Source organism: Aedes albopictus, chromosome 2 (genome assembly GCF_035046485.1).
Source record: "Aedes albopictus strain Foshan chromosome 2, AalbF5, whole genome shotgun sequence".
Lineage (NCBI taxonomy): Eukaryota > Metazoa > Arthropoda > Insecta > Diptera > Culicidae > Aedes > Aedes albopictus.
This window is the reverse complement of record NC_085137.1, coordinates 206,295,179-206,315,018: the sequence shown is the minus strand read 5'-3', so window position 1 is coordinate 206,315,018 and position 19,840 is coordinate 206,295,179. Positions and strand designations below refer to the sequence as shown.

General features: G+C 43.9%; 2 protein-coding genes across 2 annotated transcripts; both read left to right on the top strand.

Moving 5' to 3' along the window:
• The first annotated feature begins 10,092 nt into the window (after positions 1-10,092).
• On the top strand, positions 10,093-11,796 carry LOC134286331 (uncharacterized). Its single transcript, XM_062847935.1, has 2 exons — positions 10,093-10,990; positions 11,042-11,796. Exons 1-2 carry the CDS (start codon positions 10,093-10,095, stop codon positions 11,794-11,796), a joined length of 1,653 nt encoding a protein of 550 aa, XP_062703919.1.
• A 39-nt stretch (positions 11,797-11,835) lies between these two features.
• On the top strand, positions 11,836-13,758 carry LOC134286330 (uncharacterized). The gene has a single exon (XM_062847934.1). It carries the CDS (start codon positions 11,836-11,838, stop codon positions 13,756-13,758), a length of 1,923 nt encoding a protein of 640 aa, XP_062703918.1.
• Positions 13,759-19,840: the final 6,082 nt, after the last annotated feature.

The following is a 19,840-nucleotide window of genomic DNA, read 5'->3' as shown; positions in this document are numbered from 1 at the left end:
TTGAAAATATTGCTTCGTTATTTAATAAAAATTCAAAAACCAAAAAGTGAGGATTTGCTTCCAGTTTCGCCTTAAATGCTAATTCTACACTAAGAAACCGTACAAAAATTTATTCTGGAACTCTTGCTGAGATTTCTGAAGAAAATGGCTAGTGGGTAGCGTGCGCAGGGTTCTTGCTTAGGGGGAGGGGTGCACTACAATGATAGTGCAATGTATGATCATGGCGCAAAATAGAACCATGGTGTTTCACGCAATTTGAATTACTAAGAAGGGGTGCTAACATCGTCAAGTAATTCATATTGGGATTCTTGCATGATTTCCTCCAAAAATTCTACCACGGATTCCTCGAGAAAATCCTAAAGGAATTTCTCCCGAAACTCTTCCAACGAAGGATTCCTCTAGGAAATCCTCCACGGGTTCCTCTAAAAATTTCTCCTGGATTTTTTCAGGAATTTCTGCAGGAACTCCTCCAAGGATTCATTTATGAATTTCTTCAGAAACTCATTAGAAAAATCCTCTAAAAATTCATCCAGAAATCCCTTCAGAGGTTCCTCGAGGAGTTCCTTCAGACATTCCTTCCGAAAATATCCCCAGGAAGCCTCATATTTTCCTTCAGAAATCGCTCAAACAATTCCTGCAGGAATTCCTTAGAACTACCTCCAGGAATTCCTCCAGAGATTGCTCCTAAAATTTCTTCTGGGAAAAATCTTCTAGGGATGTCTGCCAGAATTCCATCAATATTTTCTCTAGGAATTGCTCCACGGGTACCTCCTAAAAATCCTAAAATAATTTTCACGGATGTCTTCCAGAAATTCCTCCTGAAAATTATTCAGGAAATTTTCAAGAACTTTCTACAGGAATTCCCCCAGGGAATCATTCATGAATTTCTTCAAAAAATCCTTTTAACCTTCCGTAACTCGTGCGATTGACTACCTGGTGCTGAGTACAAAAAGCGAGACTTTTTCAACGCGTTGTACAAAATACAACAGCGCGATCGCTCGAGGGTTAAAATCCCTCCAAAAAATCTTTCAGAAATTTCTCGAGAAAGAACGCCAGAAATTACTCCAGAAATTCTTCCAGGGACTCCTGCAGAAAATCCTAAAGGAATTTTTCACGGATCTTTTCCGGAAATTACTCCTGGATTTCTTCGAGAAATTTTTACAGGAATTCCTCCAGAAAATTATCCAAGAAATTTTCAAGGATTTTCTTCAAGAATTCTTCCAGGGATTCATCCATAAATTTCTTCAGAAAATCCATCTAAAAATCCTCCAGAAATTACCCCAGAAATTCTTTCGGAAATTTCTCAAGGAAGAACGACAGAAATTCCTTCAGAAAATCCCCCAGGAATTCCTCCAGGGATTTCTCCAGAAAATCCTCAGGGAATTACTGCCAGAATTCCTTAAGAGAATCCTCAAGGAATGTCTCCCGGAACTCTTCCAGGAATTCCGCGAGGATTTACTCCACGGACTCCTCCAGGAATTTCTCCAGGATTTTTCCGAGAATTTCTGCAGGAATTCCTCCAGGGATTCATTAATGATTTTTTTCTAGAAATTTCTCAAAAAATTCCTCCAGATATTCCACCAGGAATTCCTTCCTAAATTCCTCGAGGAGTTCCTCTAGACATTGCTCCATGAATTTCTCCAGGAAGCCTTATATATTTTACCAGAAATTCCTCAAATAAATCCTCCAGTAACTCCTCCAGTAAATACTCCAAAAATTTCTCCTGAGATCCCACCTGAAATTTCTTCTAAAAAAAATCCTCTGGGAATGTCTGCCAGAGTTCTCCCAATATTTCCTCCAGGCATTCCTCCAGGAATTGCTCCACGTATTCCTGCAGATTTTAAAGGAATTTCTTCAGAAATTCCACCAATGACTCATCCATGAATTTCTTCAAAAAAACCCTCCAGAAATTCCTCCATGAATTCTTTCGGAAATTTCTCGAAGAAGAACTTTAGAAATCCCTCCAGAAATTCATCCAACAATTCCTCCAAGGATTCCTCCAGAAAATCCTCAGGGAATTTCAGCAAGAATGCCCTGGGAATGTCTCCCGAAACACTTCCAATAATTCGTCAAGGAATTCCGCAAGGAGCTTGTCCGGGGAATCCTCCACGGATTCCTCCGGCAATTTCTTCAGGTTTTTTTTTTTCAAGAATTCCTTCATTGGTACATTAATCAATTTCTTCAGAAATTCCTCAAAAAATTCCTTCAGGTATTCCTTAAAAAAATCTCGAGGAGTTCCATCAGACATTCCTCCAGAAACTGCCCCAAGATGCTTCCAGGTTTTTTTTTTTCAAAAAACTCTTCAGTATTTCCTCAAAGAATTCCTCCAGGGATTCATCCAGAAATTCCTCCACGTTTTACTCCAAATAATCCTAAAGGAATTTCTCACGGAACTCTGCGAGCAATTCCTTCAAGGATTACTCCATGGATTCCTACAGGAAATTCACCAGGAAATTTTAAAGGAATTTCTTCAGGAACTCCTCCAGGGATTCATCCATGAATTTGTACAAAAAATCTTCAAAATATCCTCCAGGAATTCTTTTCGAAATTTCTCGAGGAAGAACGCCAGAAATTCATTCAGGAATTCTTCCAGAAATTCTTCCAAGAATTCCTCCAGAAAATCCTCTGGCGATTTCTGCCAGAATTCCTCCAGAGAATCCTAAAGCCTTTAGGCTAAAAGAATGTCTCCCGGAACTCTTCCAAGAATTCCTCGAGGAATTCTTCCAGGGAATTCCACGAATTCTTACAGGAATTTCTCCAGATTTTTTTCCAAGGTTCATTATTAAATTTCTTAAAAAATCCTCCTAAAATTCCTCTAGGAATTCCTACATAAATTTCTCGAGCAGATTCTTCAGACATTCCTTCAGTAATTTCTCCAGGAAGTCTATTATATTTCTCCAAAATTTCGTCAAATTATTCCTTCAGGAATTCTTCCAGTAAATACTCCAGGAATTCCTCCAGAGATTTCTCCAGGCATTCCCCCAGGAATTGTTCCACTGATTCCTCTCTTCTTCTGATTCCTCTGGCAAAAATTCCTTTGGGAATTTTTGCCAGAATTTCTCCAGATAATCCTCAAGGATTGTCTGCCGGAACTCTTTCAAGAATTCCTTCGGGGATACCTCCATGGGTTCCTCCAAGAATTTCACAAGGAAGGAGTTCCTTCATGCAATCCTCCAAATAATCATAAATCAATTTCTCACGGAACTCTTCTAGGTATTCCTCCAGGAAATCCTAGAATCCAGGAAATCCTGAAAAACCTCCAGAAAAAAAAAAAACTCCAGGAATCCCTTCAGGGATTGCTGCAGGAATTTCTCCAGAACATTCTCTAAGAATTTCTGCCACAATTCCTCCAATATTTTCTCTAGGGATTCTTCCAGGAATTCCTCGACGGATTCCTCCAGAAAATCCTAAGAGAATTTCTCCCGGAACTTTTCCGGAAATTCTTCTAAGAATTCCTCCATGGATTCCTCCAAGACTTTATCCAGGAATTTCTCCGGGAATTCTTCCATGAGTTTCTTAAGAAGTTCCCCAAAAAATCCTCCACAAATTCCTCGTAGAGTTCCTCCAGGCATTTCTCAAGGATTTCCTCCAGGAACTCCTCCAAGAAGCCTTGAATATTTGTCCAGAAAGTGCTATAAGAATACCTCCAGGAATTTCTCTAGTTATTTCTTCAAGAATTCTACAATAAATTCCCCCAAAAAAAATCTCCAGGAACTTCTGCAGAAATACCTCCCGGAAAGCAAGCAGGGATTCCTCCAGGAATTCTCCAGGTATTCATCTAGAAAATCCTCCAGGAATATGCCCAGGAATTCCTCCAGAAAGTCTAAAATATTTCTCCAAAAATGCCTCAAAGAATTCCTTTGCGAATTCTTCCAGGAATTCCATCATTAATCGCTCCAAAAATTCCTTCAGAAATTCCTTCTGGAATATCTCCAGGAATTCTTCCTCGGATTTCTCCAGAAAATCCTAAAGTAATTTATCCCGGTACTCTTCCAGAAATTACTCCAGGAATTTCTCTTGTAATTCCTTCAGAAAATCCTCTAAAAATTTCTCCAGGGATTCCTCCAGGTATTCCTGTAGGTATTCCTCCAAGAAGTCCTTCACGGATTTCTACAGAAAAAAAAATCTCCCGAATCTCTTCCACGAGTTCCAGTAGGAATTGCTCGAGAAATTCATGTAGGGATTCCTCCATAGTTTTCTCTGAAAAATTCTCCAGGGATTCATTCTGAAATTCCTTCACGCATTCCTTCAGGAATTCCTCCTAGGATTACAACAGGGATTTGCCCAGGAATTTTCCAAAGCTCTCTGCAGGATTTCCAAGGATTCCTTTAGGAATGCCTCCAGGGATTGCTCCAAGTATTTTTCGTGAAAATCCTCCTGGGCTGTTCCAGAAATTCTTATATGAAGTCCTCCACAAATTTCATCCAGAATCTCATCAAGATGGGCCCAGAAAAGTTTGCCCTCTGTCTGCACCGGTTGGTAGGATCTGGGAAATCGAACAACTACCGGAGCAGTGGAAGGAAGGGATAATCTGCCCCATTCACAAAAAAGGCGACCATTAGGAATGTGAGAACTTCAGAGCGATGCTGCCTACAAAGTACTATCCCAGATAATCCTCCGAAGTCTGTCACCAAAAACGAATGAGTTCGTGGGAAATTATCAAGCCGGCTTCATCGACGGCCGGTCGACAACGGAACAGATCTTCACCGTACGGCAAATCCTCCAGAAATACCGTGAATACCAGGTCCCAACGCATCATCTGTTCATCGACTTCAAGGCGGCATACGACAGTATCGATCGCACAGAGTTATGAATAATCATGTACAAAAACGGCTTTCATGGGAAGCTGCCTAGTATGATTAAGGGTTTCGGGTGAACTATCCCCAGTTTATTCGAATCTTGCCGGCGAATGCGACAAGGTGGTGGACTGTCATGCCTAGTCTCCAATATCGCTCTGGAAGGTGTGATGCGACGAGCCGGGCTCAACAGCCGGGGAACGATTTTCACAAAATCCGGTCAATTTGTGTGCTTTGCGGACGACATGGACATTATTGCCAGAACATTTGGAAGGGTGGCAGAGCTGTACACCCGCCTGAAACGCGAAGCAGCAAAGGTCGGACTGGTGGTGAATGCCTCAAAAACAAAGTACATGCTGGTAGGCGGAACTGAAAACGACTGGATCCGTCTGGGTAGTAATGTTACGATAGACGGGGATATTTTCGAGGTGGTGGAGGAATTCGTCTACCTCGGATCCTTACTGACGGCTGACAACAACGTGAGCCGTGAAATTCGGAGGCGCATCATCAGCGGAAGTCGTGCCTACTACGGGCTCCAGAAGAAACTGCGGTGGAAAAAGATTCACCCACGCACCAAATGCACCATGTACAAAACGCTAATAAGACCGGTGGTCCTCTACGGGCACGAGACATGGACCATGGTCGAGGAGGACCTGTAAGCACTCGGAGTTTTTGAGCGACGCGTGCTAAGGACGATCTTCGGCGGTGTGCAGGAGAACGGTGTGTGGCGGAGAAGAATGAACCACGAGCTCGCTGCACTTTACGGCGAACCCAGTATCGAGAAGGTGGTCAAAGCCGGAAGGATATGGTGGGCAGGGTATGTTGCAAGAATGCCGAACAACAGCCCTGCAAAGCTGGTGTTTGCAACTGCTCCGGTTGGCACAAGAAGGTGTGGAGCGCAGAGAGCACGACGGGCGGACCAGGTGGAGCGTGACCTGGCGAGCATTGGGCGCGACCGAGGATGGAGAGCGGCAGTCACAAACCGAGTATTGTGGCGTACTATTGTTGATTATGTCTTGTCTTAAATGTGATGTTGAACAAATAAATGTATTTATGCAAAAATTGTTGCCAATTTGAGTAACCAAATATATTTTCCTTACTTTTTTTTGCGAGGACTTTCGGAAAATCGTCACCTTAAACATTTTTGAAGACAAGGTGTATATAGTGGGCCAGTCTCAGCGAGAATTACCCATTTATTGATTAGGAATTACTGTTTTAGCCCCAGGATCAATAAGACTCCGTTTGACGATGAACGTCGAACTGATAGGCATTAAGTCAAAGTGGACTAGGTGATTTTTTGGCCAGGTTAATAAGCGAAGGGATTCGACAACTCTGAACTTTAGGAAAAAGAACTATTTTCTGCGACGTCATTCGAGGTCACACAAATAACTTATAAGGCTTTCATTTTGAATCATATAATTAATATACATCTGATTTCTAGATCCTTCTACACTGAAAACTACAAGTAGCGTTGCAGAACGCTGAAAAAGCCAATAATCGATCAATGCTATGCGGCGCAGACTAGGTAGGTACCTATGTTTTCATAATTTCTACATGATATACTCTTGTAGCCAAGGTGCACACAAGAATGTGGGCTGGGTGGCGTGAATGACAGGTCTCCATTTCATGGACATTTAATTATCGGATGAGGTTTGAGTTTCCTTCCAGCCGATGAGACAAGCAGTCCCCAGTCAGTCGGTGCGCAAAAAATAACGTATCATCTCCGGCGAAGCGTTAACTTATTCGCACAGATATTCTGCTACATGCTGAACAAGATGCCCACACTGCTGCTGAGCCAACGTACATACCTGCACCGCAAAGATGATGAGCTTGCAGAATTGTCACCCATCCAGCCCAGCCCGTCGTCGTCGGAGGAGGATGACCGTGGATGGAAAAGGATTCGGCCGAATCATTCACCGTCCGTAATCGTGTGGGTTGGCCCAGGAGCGCATTTTTTCCCTTTTGGCAATCGTTAATCATTAAGCGAAAATGTCAAAAGAAAAGTTCACCAATCGAACCACACCAAAAAAGGAACACCTGAAAAGTGACCTTTGCAAGGAGGAAATTTTACCTGCCTACCGTGAAGCCGCGTGAAGACGCATCGGAAAATAAAGACAAGGAACAAACAAGAAGTTTTCGCTCAATCATTCTTGCCTAAGCGACAAAATTTCCAATAAATTTAAGCGATACATGACCCAAAATCATTGCCAAAGTGCAAGCACATGGTACATAAAAAAAGCTTTTCCAAAAAATCTCCAACCGAGAATATGGTTTATGGGTCAACCGGGCGGGTGCAACAGTGCCAAGAGGGACATGGACGAGAGCGAGCATAGAGCCGAACTGCTGAACTGAAATAAAGACCAGGAAGATGCGGACCCGGCAGAATCAGTCATTGAGGTGCCAAAAAACGCAGAAAAGTGATGAGAAAGAGACTCGGGGAGAAGTGCTTGCTCGCTCGCTAGGTCCAGGGTGGGTGCGCAGCGCAGGAGGCGAAGGTGGACAGGAGATAATTTATCGTTTTTCGGTTCCTGGTAAATTTGCTCGCACACTGCGGGGCCCAGCCGAGAGAGGAACCCCTGGATAGAGATATGGGCACCCTCCGGGGATTTGAGGATCGAATCGGATCGGATCGGTGTGTGATGGATTCGACAGATTTCCCCCGCCTTCCCGGACCCCGGGTATCGTTCCTCCCTTCATCTGTGCCGGGTCATGCCGGGAATGATATCGTGTGTGTTAGACGATTCGTCGGGAGCGATTGTCGGTTGTTTTAAGGTGTAAAATGGTTGCATTCCAGTCAGACGGAGGGACGCCTAGGACTTGATTAATTGAAATCTCTTTCCCGTTCTGACCACCATCGCTGATCGATCTGATCCATTCGACCGTGAATCGGCAAATGATCAAACGACTACGGGAAAGCGGATGAGGCTAACATTTATGAATGAACATTTATTTGGAATTTGATGTTCTGTAAGATACAAACAGCAAGCTCATATGAAATTGCTTGAACATTTTGACTGATTAGACAGGGATATCTGTCCCTAACAAATATCCTAGTGCAATATTGTGTACAACAAAAAATAATCGATTTGGAATGTGGCTAAAATGTTTGGGATAGGCAATTTTTTTCTGTCACAAAAAAGTTTAACAAGGTGTGTAACTTTTCAAAGTGTGCATAAAAAAATTTGAAATTCTGTCTGTCCATTAACCTATTATATGTGCATCGTTGGTACAAATTTGAGCTCGATTGATAAATGTTTCGAGAAGCTTGAACCAATTTCGTAAATCACTAATTTTTAAAAACTAATTTTTAAACTGTATTATCTCCCAGTGAACCGAATTGAATGACACTGTGAACGTTCATCAACTATGTATTTAGTTTTGCTTCAAATGTCTTTATAAAATAGGCACTTTTAGAACGTTGGGAAAAGTTATGATGAATTGTCTCCTTTTATCTTTCTCGAAAAAATGCTAATTTTTAGAACAATGTCATTACATTTTAGTTTGAATATCCAAAGATTTTCTAGTTCTGCTCTCAAGATAAATTTAATGAGATATGTTAGAGCCTATTTGAATTTAAGGAAGAGCACATTTAGTATGCTTGTGTGGTGTTGTAAATTTGATATATTTTCCTCTATCAGGGTGAAAACTTCAAACCGGTACATATAATGGGGCTATTCATAAACCACGTAGACTTTTTGGGGGGAGGGGGGGTCTGACCAAAGTCTACGCTCCATACAAATTTTCAAATTTTTGTATGGACAAAGGTCTACGAGGGAGGAGGGGGGGGGGGGGTCTGAGATGACCAAATTTTGGTCTACGTGATTTATGAACAGCCCCTATTCGTTGTGTCGTATTGTTCGTATTATTAATGAATGTTCAAAATTTCATTATATTCGATTCACTGGTTTCGGAGATATGGAAGAACTGTTAGTTTTGGTTGTTGGTAAATTAGTCTGAAAAGCTGTGTTTTACGAGAACGGTTCTAGCTTCGTGAAAAATTAACCAAACAAGCACAAATTTGTGCCAATGTACAATAATAGGTTGACAAGCAGTCAACATTTGAGAATGTTTGATGCACTTAATACAAAGTTAGAGTTTGTTGAACTTTTTTGTGAGAGAAAAAAGTTGCCTATCCGAAACATTTTGGTCATCCTCTGTAAATAAGTATGGAATTCACTTTCTCACTTCTGAGTCAGAAGTATTATTAGGTAGATTTTACCCTTTTTTAATTTTAGATAGTTAGTTGCCAAAACTGACACAGTGCTACTTTTTTGGCCAAAGCAATTTTTAAGGAAAAACATTGGCATACTTCCTGCATTTTTCCTGTGAAGTATGAATTGAGAGCTTCCATTTAAGATATATGTGGTCACAAAGGTATCCTGATTTTTTAAATACTTATACTGGCCAAAACCGGTTGTTCACGCCCAAGCGAGCACCATGTGACAAGCTCCATATAATGTTGTGGAAACGACAGACAGAAATCCGCCGAAACACCCAGAAACATCGGGAAGCAACGACGCGGACGCGCTGGACGCGCACGAGATGCGAACCCGTCCGAGAGTGTGTCATCATCATCATCACGTAGCAGGGAGAGCGACGACGACCGTCATTAACGCAGCTGAGAGAGCGATGACGACCAGCGAGAGTGAGAGCGGGAGCGACGACCAACGCGGCTGCTCGCGTGTAGTGAGAGTAACCATCTTCGCGCTGCAGGCGGCGGAGCATGTGACGATCCAGCGTGTTCGCGCGGTTGCGCGAACTTTCTAGATTTAAGTTTGTTGCCTTATATAAGCAGCGCAGTTGCGCAAGCCGAGTTAGTTGTTAATTTGAATCCGCGAAATAAACATCGTAGTTTAAGTGAAGTGTTAAAGTGATTTTCTTACCAAATCCGAATCCCATAGTCCAACCCTTGGAGTGGAAGGAACCTAAACCGAGTGAGTTAGGTTCACCGTGTTATAGCTGAAGTGCTAGCCTGAGAGCGAGTTTACCCACTAGCGCCTGAAGCTACCGTCATACCCATTCAGAGCCTAGAGGAGGCTCTAACATTGGTCCTGATCGAACCAGATCTGCGAGCCAGGACGGCTACCACCGTGGATTACAGTGTGAAAACCCTAACTGAGAAGTGTGTTACCGAAACTGAAAGTGTGAAACCGTACCGAGTGCTATCGAAACCGAACTGAAAAGTGAACATTGAACCGACCGTAGTGAGATTGAACTGAGACCGGAGTGAAAGTGTGACGTGAACCAAAACCGAGAAAGAACTGTGAACTGTACCAGTGCGAGAGAAGTGAACTGAATGTCGGTCGGTCGAACGCCGATAAAAACGACGGTGGATCCCGAGCAGGTGAAGATGCTCATCCACCAACGCGGAGTGGTGAAAGGGAAAGTGACGAAAATCCACAATACGCTCGAGAATGCTGAAGACCATCCGGAGTTAGTGAGTGTGCCCCTGCTGAAAGTGTTCCAGAAGAAGTTGGAGATGCACTACAGTGAATATGAGGCAATCCATCGTGAAGTGTTGTCAGTGACGCCGCCATCCAAGGTTGAAGAGCAGGATGAAAAGCTGGAGGAGTTTGACAAACTGCACACCGATGCCTTGGTCAGGCTGGAGCAGCTGATGGAGAGTCTCACCAAGCAACCTGCCACCGCGAATGTCAACGCTGGGACAGCACCTCCCGTTGTGGTGCAGCAATCCCTCAAAGCTCCGATATCCTGCTTTGATGGGAAGACCGAGAACTGGCCAAAGTTCAAGGCAATGTTTTCGGACGTGGTGTGCAACAGCAGCGACTCGGATGCCGTCAAATTGCATCACTTGGACAAGGCCCTTGTCGGTGATGCCGCCGGACTCATCAACGCCAAGATGATCACCGACAACAACTTCAAGGAAGTTTGGAGGCAGCTGACCGAACAGTTCGAGAACCCGAGAGTGATTGTGGACATCCACGTCGAGGGATTGATTCGTCTGAAGCCGATAGCGAAGGGAAGCTACAAGGATCTTCTGGAGCTGATCAAGACCTGCGAGCGCCACGTAGCTGGGCTGGAGTACCAGGGACTGAAGGTGGATACCCTCTCCGGCATCCTCATCACCAAGCTGCTGACGTCGCGGCTGGACAACCACACCCTCCAGCTGTGGGAGCGCAACCAGAAGCACGGTAAGTTACCCGACTTCAGCGATACGATGCGATTCTTGAAAGGTGAGTGTCAAATACTTGAACGATTCCAACATTCTCGCCACCCTTCGAAAGATACTCCACCCAAGCCTCAACCCAAGTCTTTTAACCAAAAGGTCCATTCTGTCACATCCTCAACCCAATCAAGCCGATGTCAGTTTTGCAATGAAGACCACCGTCACTATGAATGTCCGAAGTTTAACCAAATGTCTGTTTCTGAGCGTATCACCAAGGTGAAGGAGTTGAAGATCTGCTTCAATTGCCTTCGGCCTGGACATCGAGTTATCGATTGTTCCACCAAGAGAGTTTGCACGAAGTGTAAGAAGCGACACCATACGCTTCTACACGAAGAATCTTCTTCTAAGCCCCAGTCTGAACCCCTTCCTCAGAAGAATGATTCTCCAAAGGTTAACGCGGAAGTGAGCAATACACCCAAACCCCCAACGTCAGCAGCCCCAAATACCTCGTGCTCGTGCAGTAATCCCCAAACCGTGAAAACCGTGATGCTGTTGACGGCCGTTGTTAACCTCGAAGATTGTCGTGGTAATGTGGTTCCATGCCGCACCCTTTTGGATAGTGGATCCCAAGTGTGCTTCCTGTCAGAAGTTATGGCCAACCGATTGTCCATTCCCCGTGAGTCTGTAAGCGTTCCGGTTACAGGAGTTAGTGAAGCCAAGTTCTATGCCCGTGAGAAGCTGAACGTGTCAGTTTCCTCCAGGTATTCGAACTTTTCTACTACCGTCGAGTGTCTGATTGTACCGAAGGTTACCGGAGTTATCCCATCGTCGAAGATTGATATCTCCTCCTGGTCGATTCCAGCAGGGATATAATTAGCCGATCCCGAGTTTTTCGTGCCAGAGCGGATTGATATGCTCATTGGTGCTTCGAAGTTTTTTGATTTGCTCAAGTCAGGTCACCTCCGACTAGCAGATGGTTTGCCAGAACTCCATGAGACCCATTTCGGATGGGTTGTTGCGGGTGAGATAGACGATCGTGTTGTCAATACGGTGCAACAAGTGCATTCCGCCACTGTGGATTCTTTGAATGATACCGTGAAGAAGTTCTGGGAACTGGAAGAGATTGCTGATACCCTGAGCCTAGGAACCGAGCAGGACGAGTGTGAGGACACCTTCCGAAGGACCCACCATCGGACACCATCTGGACGATATGTTGTGCAATTACCCTTTCGAGAAGATGTCGACAAGCTTTGTGACAACCGAGAGATGGCTCTCCGTCGTTTCCTTGCGTTGGAAAGACGACTCGTGAAGGATCCTACCCTGAAGGAGCAGTACGTTCGATTCATCCAAGAGTATGAGGAGTTGGGCCATTGCAGAGATGTGGATGAAGCCCGCGATCATCCATCGCATGGACGCTACTATTTACCCCACCACGCCGTGTTGAGACCATCTAGCTCCACAACCAAGCTACGAGTGGTTTTTGACGCCTCGGCGCGGCCATACCAAGGCGCAAGGTCGCTAAATGACGTTCTGCAAGTCGGTGGCAACGTGCAAAATGATTTGTTCAGCATCCTACTTCGATTCCGCAGACATGCCGTAGCCTTCACTGCCGACATCACGAAGATGTATCGGCAAGTGCTGGTTGATCCATCGCAGACTTGTTACCAAAGGATTTTCTGGAGAGACAGCCCAGATAAACCACTGAGAGTACTGGAGTTACAGACCGTAACGTACGGGACTGCCGCTGCACCTTTTCTAGCCACCAGGTGTTTGAGCCAGTTGTGCGAGGACGAAGGAGGCAGGTTCCCAATGGCAGCGAAAATAGTGCGAAAGGACTGTTACGTCGATGACGTCCTTTCAGGAGCCGAGAGCGTAGAAGAAGCAGTTGATGCCCAGCAGCAGTTACAACAGCTGTTGCGATGTGGTGGATTCCCGATACATAAATGGAGTTCGAATTGTCCAGCGATGCTTACCAATGTTCCCGAGACAGACCGAGAGAAACTGATACGCTTGGATCAAGAGTCGACCCGAGAAGTAGTCAAGACCCTGGGACTGACTTGGAGCCCCAAAGCCGATGATTTTGTGTTCGTTACCAGTAGTTGTGCCAAGGTTCCAAGTAAGTACACAAAGCGGATGGTATTTTCTGAGATTGGTAGACTGTTCGATCCGCTGGGCTTGGCATCACCCGTTGTCGTTATTGCTAAGATGCTAATGCAAGAGATTTGGAAGTCTGGTCTACCATGGGATGCCGAGCTTGATGGAGAACTACTTCAGTGGTGGCTGACTTTCCGTGACGCTTTACCAGGAGTTTGCGAGTTGAGCATACCCCGCCGTGTGATTTCCCAACAAGCCGTTGCCCTGGAAATACACGGATTTTCAGATGCGTCGATTCGAGCGTACGGAGCCGTATTGTATGTGAGAAGCATTCTACCAGATGGAACTGCACAGCTAGCCCTGTTGTGTAGTAAGTCGAAGGTGTCGCCTATCGCTGAGGTGAGCATTCCACGTAAGGAATTGCTGGCTGCCCGTTTGCTGTCTCGACTTGTGGTAAAGGTTATTGATTCTCTAGAGCTGGATATTTCCAATGTGACTCTCTGGTCCGATAGTCAAATTGTACTCGCATGGCTCAGAAAACCCTTGGCTTCACTGCAGATCTTCGTTCGAAATAGAGTATCAGAAATTAACAAGGAGACTAGTGGCTACACATGGAAGTATATCCCCACCAAGGAGAACCCTGCGGACATAATATCAAGAGGCATGCTTCCTAATGCTTTGAAGTCAAGCGAGTTGTGGAGGAATGGCCCAGGGTTCCTATGGGATTCTGATTACACCTAAACCTTATTTTACGTCCACTATTGGCTTAGCGAAAAACATTTCTACTGACAAAATAATGATCAAAATACACATGTTTATATTTTTGTACACTTCTCCTAATCACGAAGGTGTTATAAAAAATATAAAACTGTTGAGTTTGCTCATTGTATTAGCGGTAGAATTTTTTGTCGCTCAGCCAAGCATGGACGTAAAAAGAGGACGAGGTGTACCAAGTTAAGTCGCCAACAGATATCCCAGATGCGGAGCTGCCGGAGATGAAACAGGTCGTAGTTGTAGCGTCAACCGCCTTCAATAGAGACCAACTTCCCGTATTTTCTAAATACAGTTCCTTCCGTAAGCTTCAGCGAGTGATGGCTTACGTCCAGCGTTTCATCTCAAACTGTCGTAAGAAGGATGACAAGCTCCGTGTCAAACAGAGACACACCAGTGTTCCAGAGCTACGTAAAGCAATGGAGCTGATTATAAAGATCGTTCAGCACGAAGTTCTTGGAGATGAAATCAGACGGATTAATCAAAACGAGCCTTGTAAGAAAATTGCACTGTTGCACCCTATATACCAGGATGGAGTAATGAGAGTCGGAGGGAGATTGAAACACTCGTCCATGATGTCAGAAGCAAAACACCCGTACATACTTCCGAGGCACCCGATTGTTGACCTATTGATTCGAGCATACCATTTGGAGAACCTGCACGAGGGACCGTCTAGTTTGCTTGCGAACCTGCGCACTCGTTTCTGGATACTAGACGGACGATCGGCCGTGAGAAAAGTCACCAGAGGTTGCGTCACCTGTTTCCGTGCAAACCCAAAATGTTCCACGCAGCGAATGGGCAATCTACCTTCTTGTCGGGTAACGCCGGCTCATCCATTTGAGATTACGGGCGTAGATTATGCAGGACCTGTATGTGTGAAACAAGGGCGCCACCGACCGAGATTAGAGAAATCATATCTGGGAGTCTTCGTGTGCATGGTCACAAGGGCTGTGCACCTGGAGTTAATTTCCGACATGACCACCGAAGCCTTTGTTGCGGCATTACATCGATTCATTGCCAGAAGAGGAATGCCGAGAGAAATTCATTCTGACAATGGATCCAACTTCCGAGGAGCGAGAAACGAGTTGCACGAGCTGTTTGAATTGTTCCGCTCAGAAGCGTTGGAGAATGAGATTGAGGATTTTTGTCAGCCCTGAAGTGATCACACCGGGACACTTCTTGATTGGCCGGCCCTTAACTGCCATACCGGAACCCAGCTATGAGGGTAGCCCGGTCAATCGTCTAAGTCGTTGGCAATACCTCCAGAAACTGCGAGGTTTCTGGCATAAGTGGAAGCGCGAATACCTTCAGTCCCTTCAAGGTCGAAACAAAAACAGAACTAAGCGGCCAAACATCCAGCCCGGCATAATTGTGCTGCTCGAGGAGAAGGACACACCGCCACAACGATGGAAACTTGGAAAGATTGTGAGAACCTACCCTGGAACCGACGAGTAGGTTCGTACCGTCGATGTGCAGGTCGAAGATTCCATCTACAAGCGACCGATAACGAAAATCGCCGTATTACCGATTGAGGACAACATCATCGCGTCAGAAGCTTCTTCAGAGAGTAAGTCTAAGCCCGGGGGAGTATGTTCACGCCCAAGCGAGAACGGAGCACCATGTGACAAGCTCCATATAATGTTGTGGAAACGACAGACAGAAATCCGCCGAAACACCCAGAAACATCGGGAAGCAACGACGCGGACGCGCTGGACGCGCACGAGATGCGAACCCGTCCGAGAGTGTGTCATCATCATCATCACGTAGCAGGGAGAGCGACGACGACCGTCATTAACGCAGCTGAGAGAGCGATGACGATCAGCGAGAGTGAGAGCGGGAACGACGACCAACGCGGCTGCTCGCGTGTAGTGAGAGTAACCATCTTCGCGCTGCAGGCGGCGGAGCATGTGACGATCCAGCGTGTTCGCGCGGTTGCGCAAACTTTCTAGATTTAAGTTTGTTGCCTTATATAAGCAGCGCAGTTGCGCAAGCCGAGTTAGTTGTTAATTTGAATCCGCGAAATAAACATCGTAGTTTAAGTGAAGTGTTAAAGTGATTTTCTTACCAAATCCGAATCCCACAGTCCAACCCTTGGATTGGAAGGAACCTAAACCGAGTGAGTTAGGTTCACCGTGTTATAGCTGAAGTGCTAGCCTGAGAGCGAGTTTACCCACTAGCGCCTGAAGCTACCGTCATACCCATTCAGAGCCTAGAGGAGGCTCTAACACCGGTGGGTACATCGTTATATACAAAATTCTTATATTTTTTTTCAATTTTCAACGTGAAATTAATTGAAAAAAAAAATCGCTACTCCAAGAATGCTAGGCAACTTTATTCACCAAACTCAGATAAAAAAAATCGTTCAGAAATACAAACCAACTACCAACTACACCTCAATTTTTTTAATGAACTACAACAGCAACGTCTCCAGATATTTTATGAAAATTCTGACTCAAATTTCGTCAGTGAAATCACAATAACTTTAAAAAAGTTTTTAATTAAATGTAGTTAATACGTCTAAATTATAAAAAAATTGACCTATTTGAAAAACAACTCCTCAAAGATTTCACAAAAAATATCTCAATGTCTGCCAAATTACGACGCGGTTGCAAATTATTTGTCATTTTTTGTCGTTGACTTGTCAAGGGGGAGGGTAGGTGATAAATAATAAATGTATCTGATAAAAAAGATATGAAAACAAATACGCAAAACCGTTAAACTTATCGGATTTTTAAAGAAATTTTCTGAGCGACTCTAATTTTACCTTAAAGTTTAAAAATTTCTTGAATAATTTATTTGTATTACTCCTCCAAATGTTGAATTCCGATCAAAAATTGCCGAGGGAAGGGATGTGGTTGTGACCTAAAAAAAATGAAATTTGTATCAGCCTATATTTTCCTTTTGAAAAGTTGACGAATCTCACATATTTTTTTAGAATGGGTGACAAAACGTCGAAAGACAAAACGTCGAATGCCAAAACGCCGAAAGGACAAAACGTTGAAGGGACAAACGTTGAAGGACAAACGTTGAAGGGAAAGGACAAAACGTCGAAAAGTGTGTAAGTGTTTGCATTTCAGTGTGGATTTTTTTTTAGATTTTGTGGGATTTTGTGTGGATCAATTTAAGGTGAATATAGAACGAAGCCTTGAATTTTTAAAAGCACAAATCTGAAGAACCAAATATCCTATCGCGTTGAAAACTTGATTGATTGATCACCTGCTGGTGGTGACCAATCGATCAAGTTTTCAGGGTTTAACCATCAATGTTAACTTCTTTTCCCGATCAGCCTAGATAGCTGTGTAGTGTCGGTGGCGGTTGTCTCAATTGACTAAGAATAACACTACGGACCACCTGTTCCGGGGGTAAAAGTCCACCAAACAGGGAACCCCAATCCAAGGTGTCAGGCGACCCGTGCTGATGGATGAATGGTTGAGGGGGTTTAAAATATGCTCGATCTTTAACGGAGCCCGTAACGTAGGTAGATCGCCTTTATGTGTTGCGTTACGGTTCAAGATCTACCAAACCGAACCCTAGTGACATCCGGTTTGTCAAGTTAGGGTAATGTGTTTTGGTAATAAGGATTCATGGTACAAAGTCCTTGTTACTGGTGACAGTTTCTAAAATTGCATTTATTCTGCCTTGCTGATAATTAAAGAATCGGACTTTGCCCACCCGAGACTACACTTGATGTTGGGAAAACAAACATGCTTTACGTATCTAAATGCGTACTAATCTATCAAGGACTGTTAAGTTCTGGTAATTCAAGGACTCACGTGCATTCTTATTGTAGAACACATTCTCTAATTTGACAGAGTTTTGCAACTAGCCTAAAGTCCCAAGTTTTTCTTTGTTTTCCTGGGACTAAACTAGAAGCAAGACATGGATGGGGCTAGAGTTCCGATTCATGGATAAATATCAGAACCACCGTTTTCTTTTTCTCGGAATTCAAATAGATTGTGTTTGAATAGGGGCGCTCTTTCACTGGGATTTAAATCTCTATGATAACGGTACCTTTTCATCGCAATCGATTTCTTGCACCTCTGGAATAACAAAACAGGAACTGTACAGAAATCGATGCTTCATTGCCTATCAATGACAATGGAGTAGTACGACATGCACTAAATACTAACTGTTGGGAACGACTGTTGGTATTACGAAATTTGTTTTTTCGGCTGTGCAGTCTTGAATGAAAGCGTTGATTCTACTTAATCTTCGCCAACGTTTCAGTCCTTGGATCGGACCTTCTTCAGGCCTCATTGATTAGAAAATGAACAAAGTTGATTAGAATCGAGCCCTGAAGAAGGTCCGATCCAAGGACCGAAACGTCGGCGAAGATTAAGTAGAATCAACGCATTCATTCAAGACTGCACAGCCGAAAAATCAAATTACTAAATACTAAGGATACGGGTAATGCCACAAAAGATCTAAATACTGGTCGCAGTGGCTCGCCCGAACAGAAAAAAAAAGTTTTCAGGGTGATCCGTCGTTTGGTTCCTCAGATTTGTGTTTTTGGAAATTCGGAGTGTGGCTTCGTTGTATATTCACCTTAATCCTGTTGATTGCCTGTGAGGGGTGGCAATACGGTTGATCCACCAAGGTGGCAGGAAGACGAACTAATTACACACACTCATTATGTCTCATTATTTCGGGTCTTATGTCTCATTATTTCGGGCCACTGGCCAAGCGTTGAAGGTCAGTGATTCATTTTGCACTCTATGATGCTTCAGACCCGATCTAGTACTCCCCATAAATTTGATCATGTGAAGAACGATTAGAATGACGTCACATGTTTACATCCAAAATCTATGTTTACATAGGTTACTAGCCTGCCTTGTGATATTTATGCCGTGGACGCAACTTGAGCAGGAACTGCACCCGCAGAATGCCAACATGGTACCCTGGTACCTGGTAAAATGAAATGGTCATGTTTCTACAATTTTTTCACCAATTCTAGCAATCTTGGGCTGATTCGATTCAGAAACTCACTCTCAATTGAGAGGGGGAACCGGTTCGGTAACCGTGGATTACCGGAGAATCCGGATTTCTGTGCAGAATCTTAATACCCAATGCCAAAATGTCCCATTTCATTGTGGCGCATATATTCGCGCAACAACGCATGTATGCAGATGCGTCACAAAGTCCTAGGGCAGCGCCTTGGTCAGAACAATAGAAATACACTAGAACGCCAATAGCACTGTACTCAATTTTGCTATTTAATTATTTTAATAACTTTAGTTGTAATTATTGATTATGTTTAAGTGTCAATCTTGTAGAGGACCTATTGTTTTGATAAAAATAATTTATTTGACACTTATAGTACCGCTACTGACGCTGTAAGCAGGGATGCCATATATACAGATTCATCTGTATTATACAGATTTTAAAGCTTCCGTACAGATTTCGTTTTATATGGAATACAGATTCTTGAGCTAGAGGGGCTATTTTATTTTTGTATGGGATACAGATTTTTCACCCAAATTTTGTATGAGATACAGATTTTTGAAAATAGCGATACAGATTTTTCAAAAAATCACCTGGCATCCCTGGCTGTAAGGGCGAGGCAAACTAGATGTTAGTCACACGAACTGTCGCGACATTGGATTTCTGTGACTGGTTATTCTAATGTCAGGACGCACATAAGATTTGATGACACATCCAAGCTCAGTTCTCATTTTGGTTCGCGTTTAGTTCAAATGTAACACTGGGTGCCAGTAGAAGGGGCCCCAAAGAAGTAAGAGAAGAAAAGGCCGGGAAAGCTCGAGAATAAATAGTGTTACACTTAACGTGACGTGATGTGACTTTTTTTATATACGACAGTGCGAATATTCCCTACCCGCGAAGAACTGGTCAAGAAACATGCCGACCCTGAGGTGTTGTTTCAGGGAGCCTCAGGAAGACTCCCCTCTGAACTAGTTGGCAGATACAAGTGAAAGAATGAGTATCCTTTAGAAGAATAAAGAACGCACTATTTGATTAGATTACTCATTTTCGACGTTTTGGCATTCGATGTTATGGCATTCGACGTTTTGTCTTTCGACGTTTTGTCCCTAAG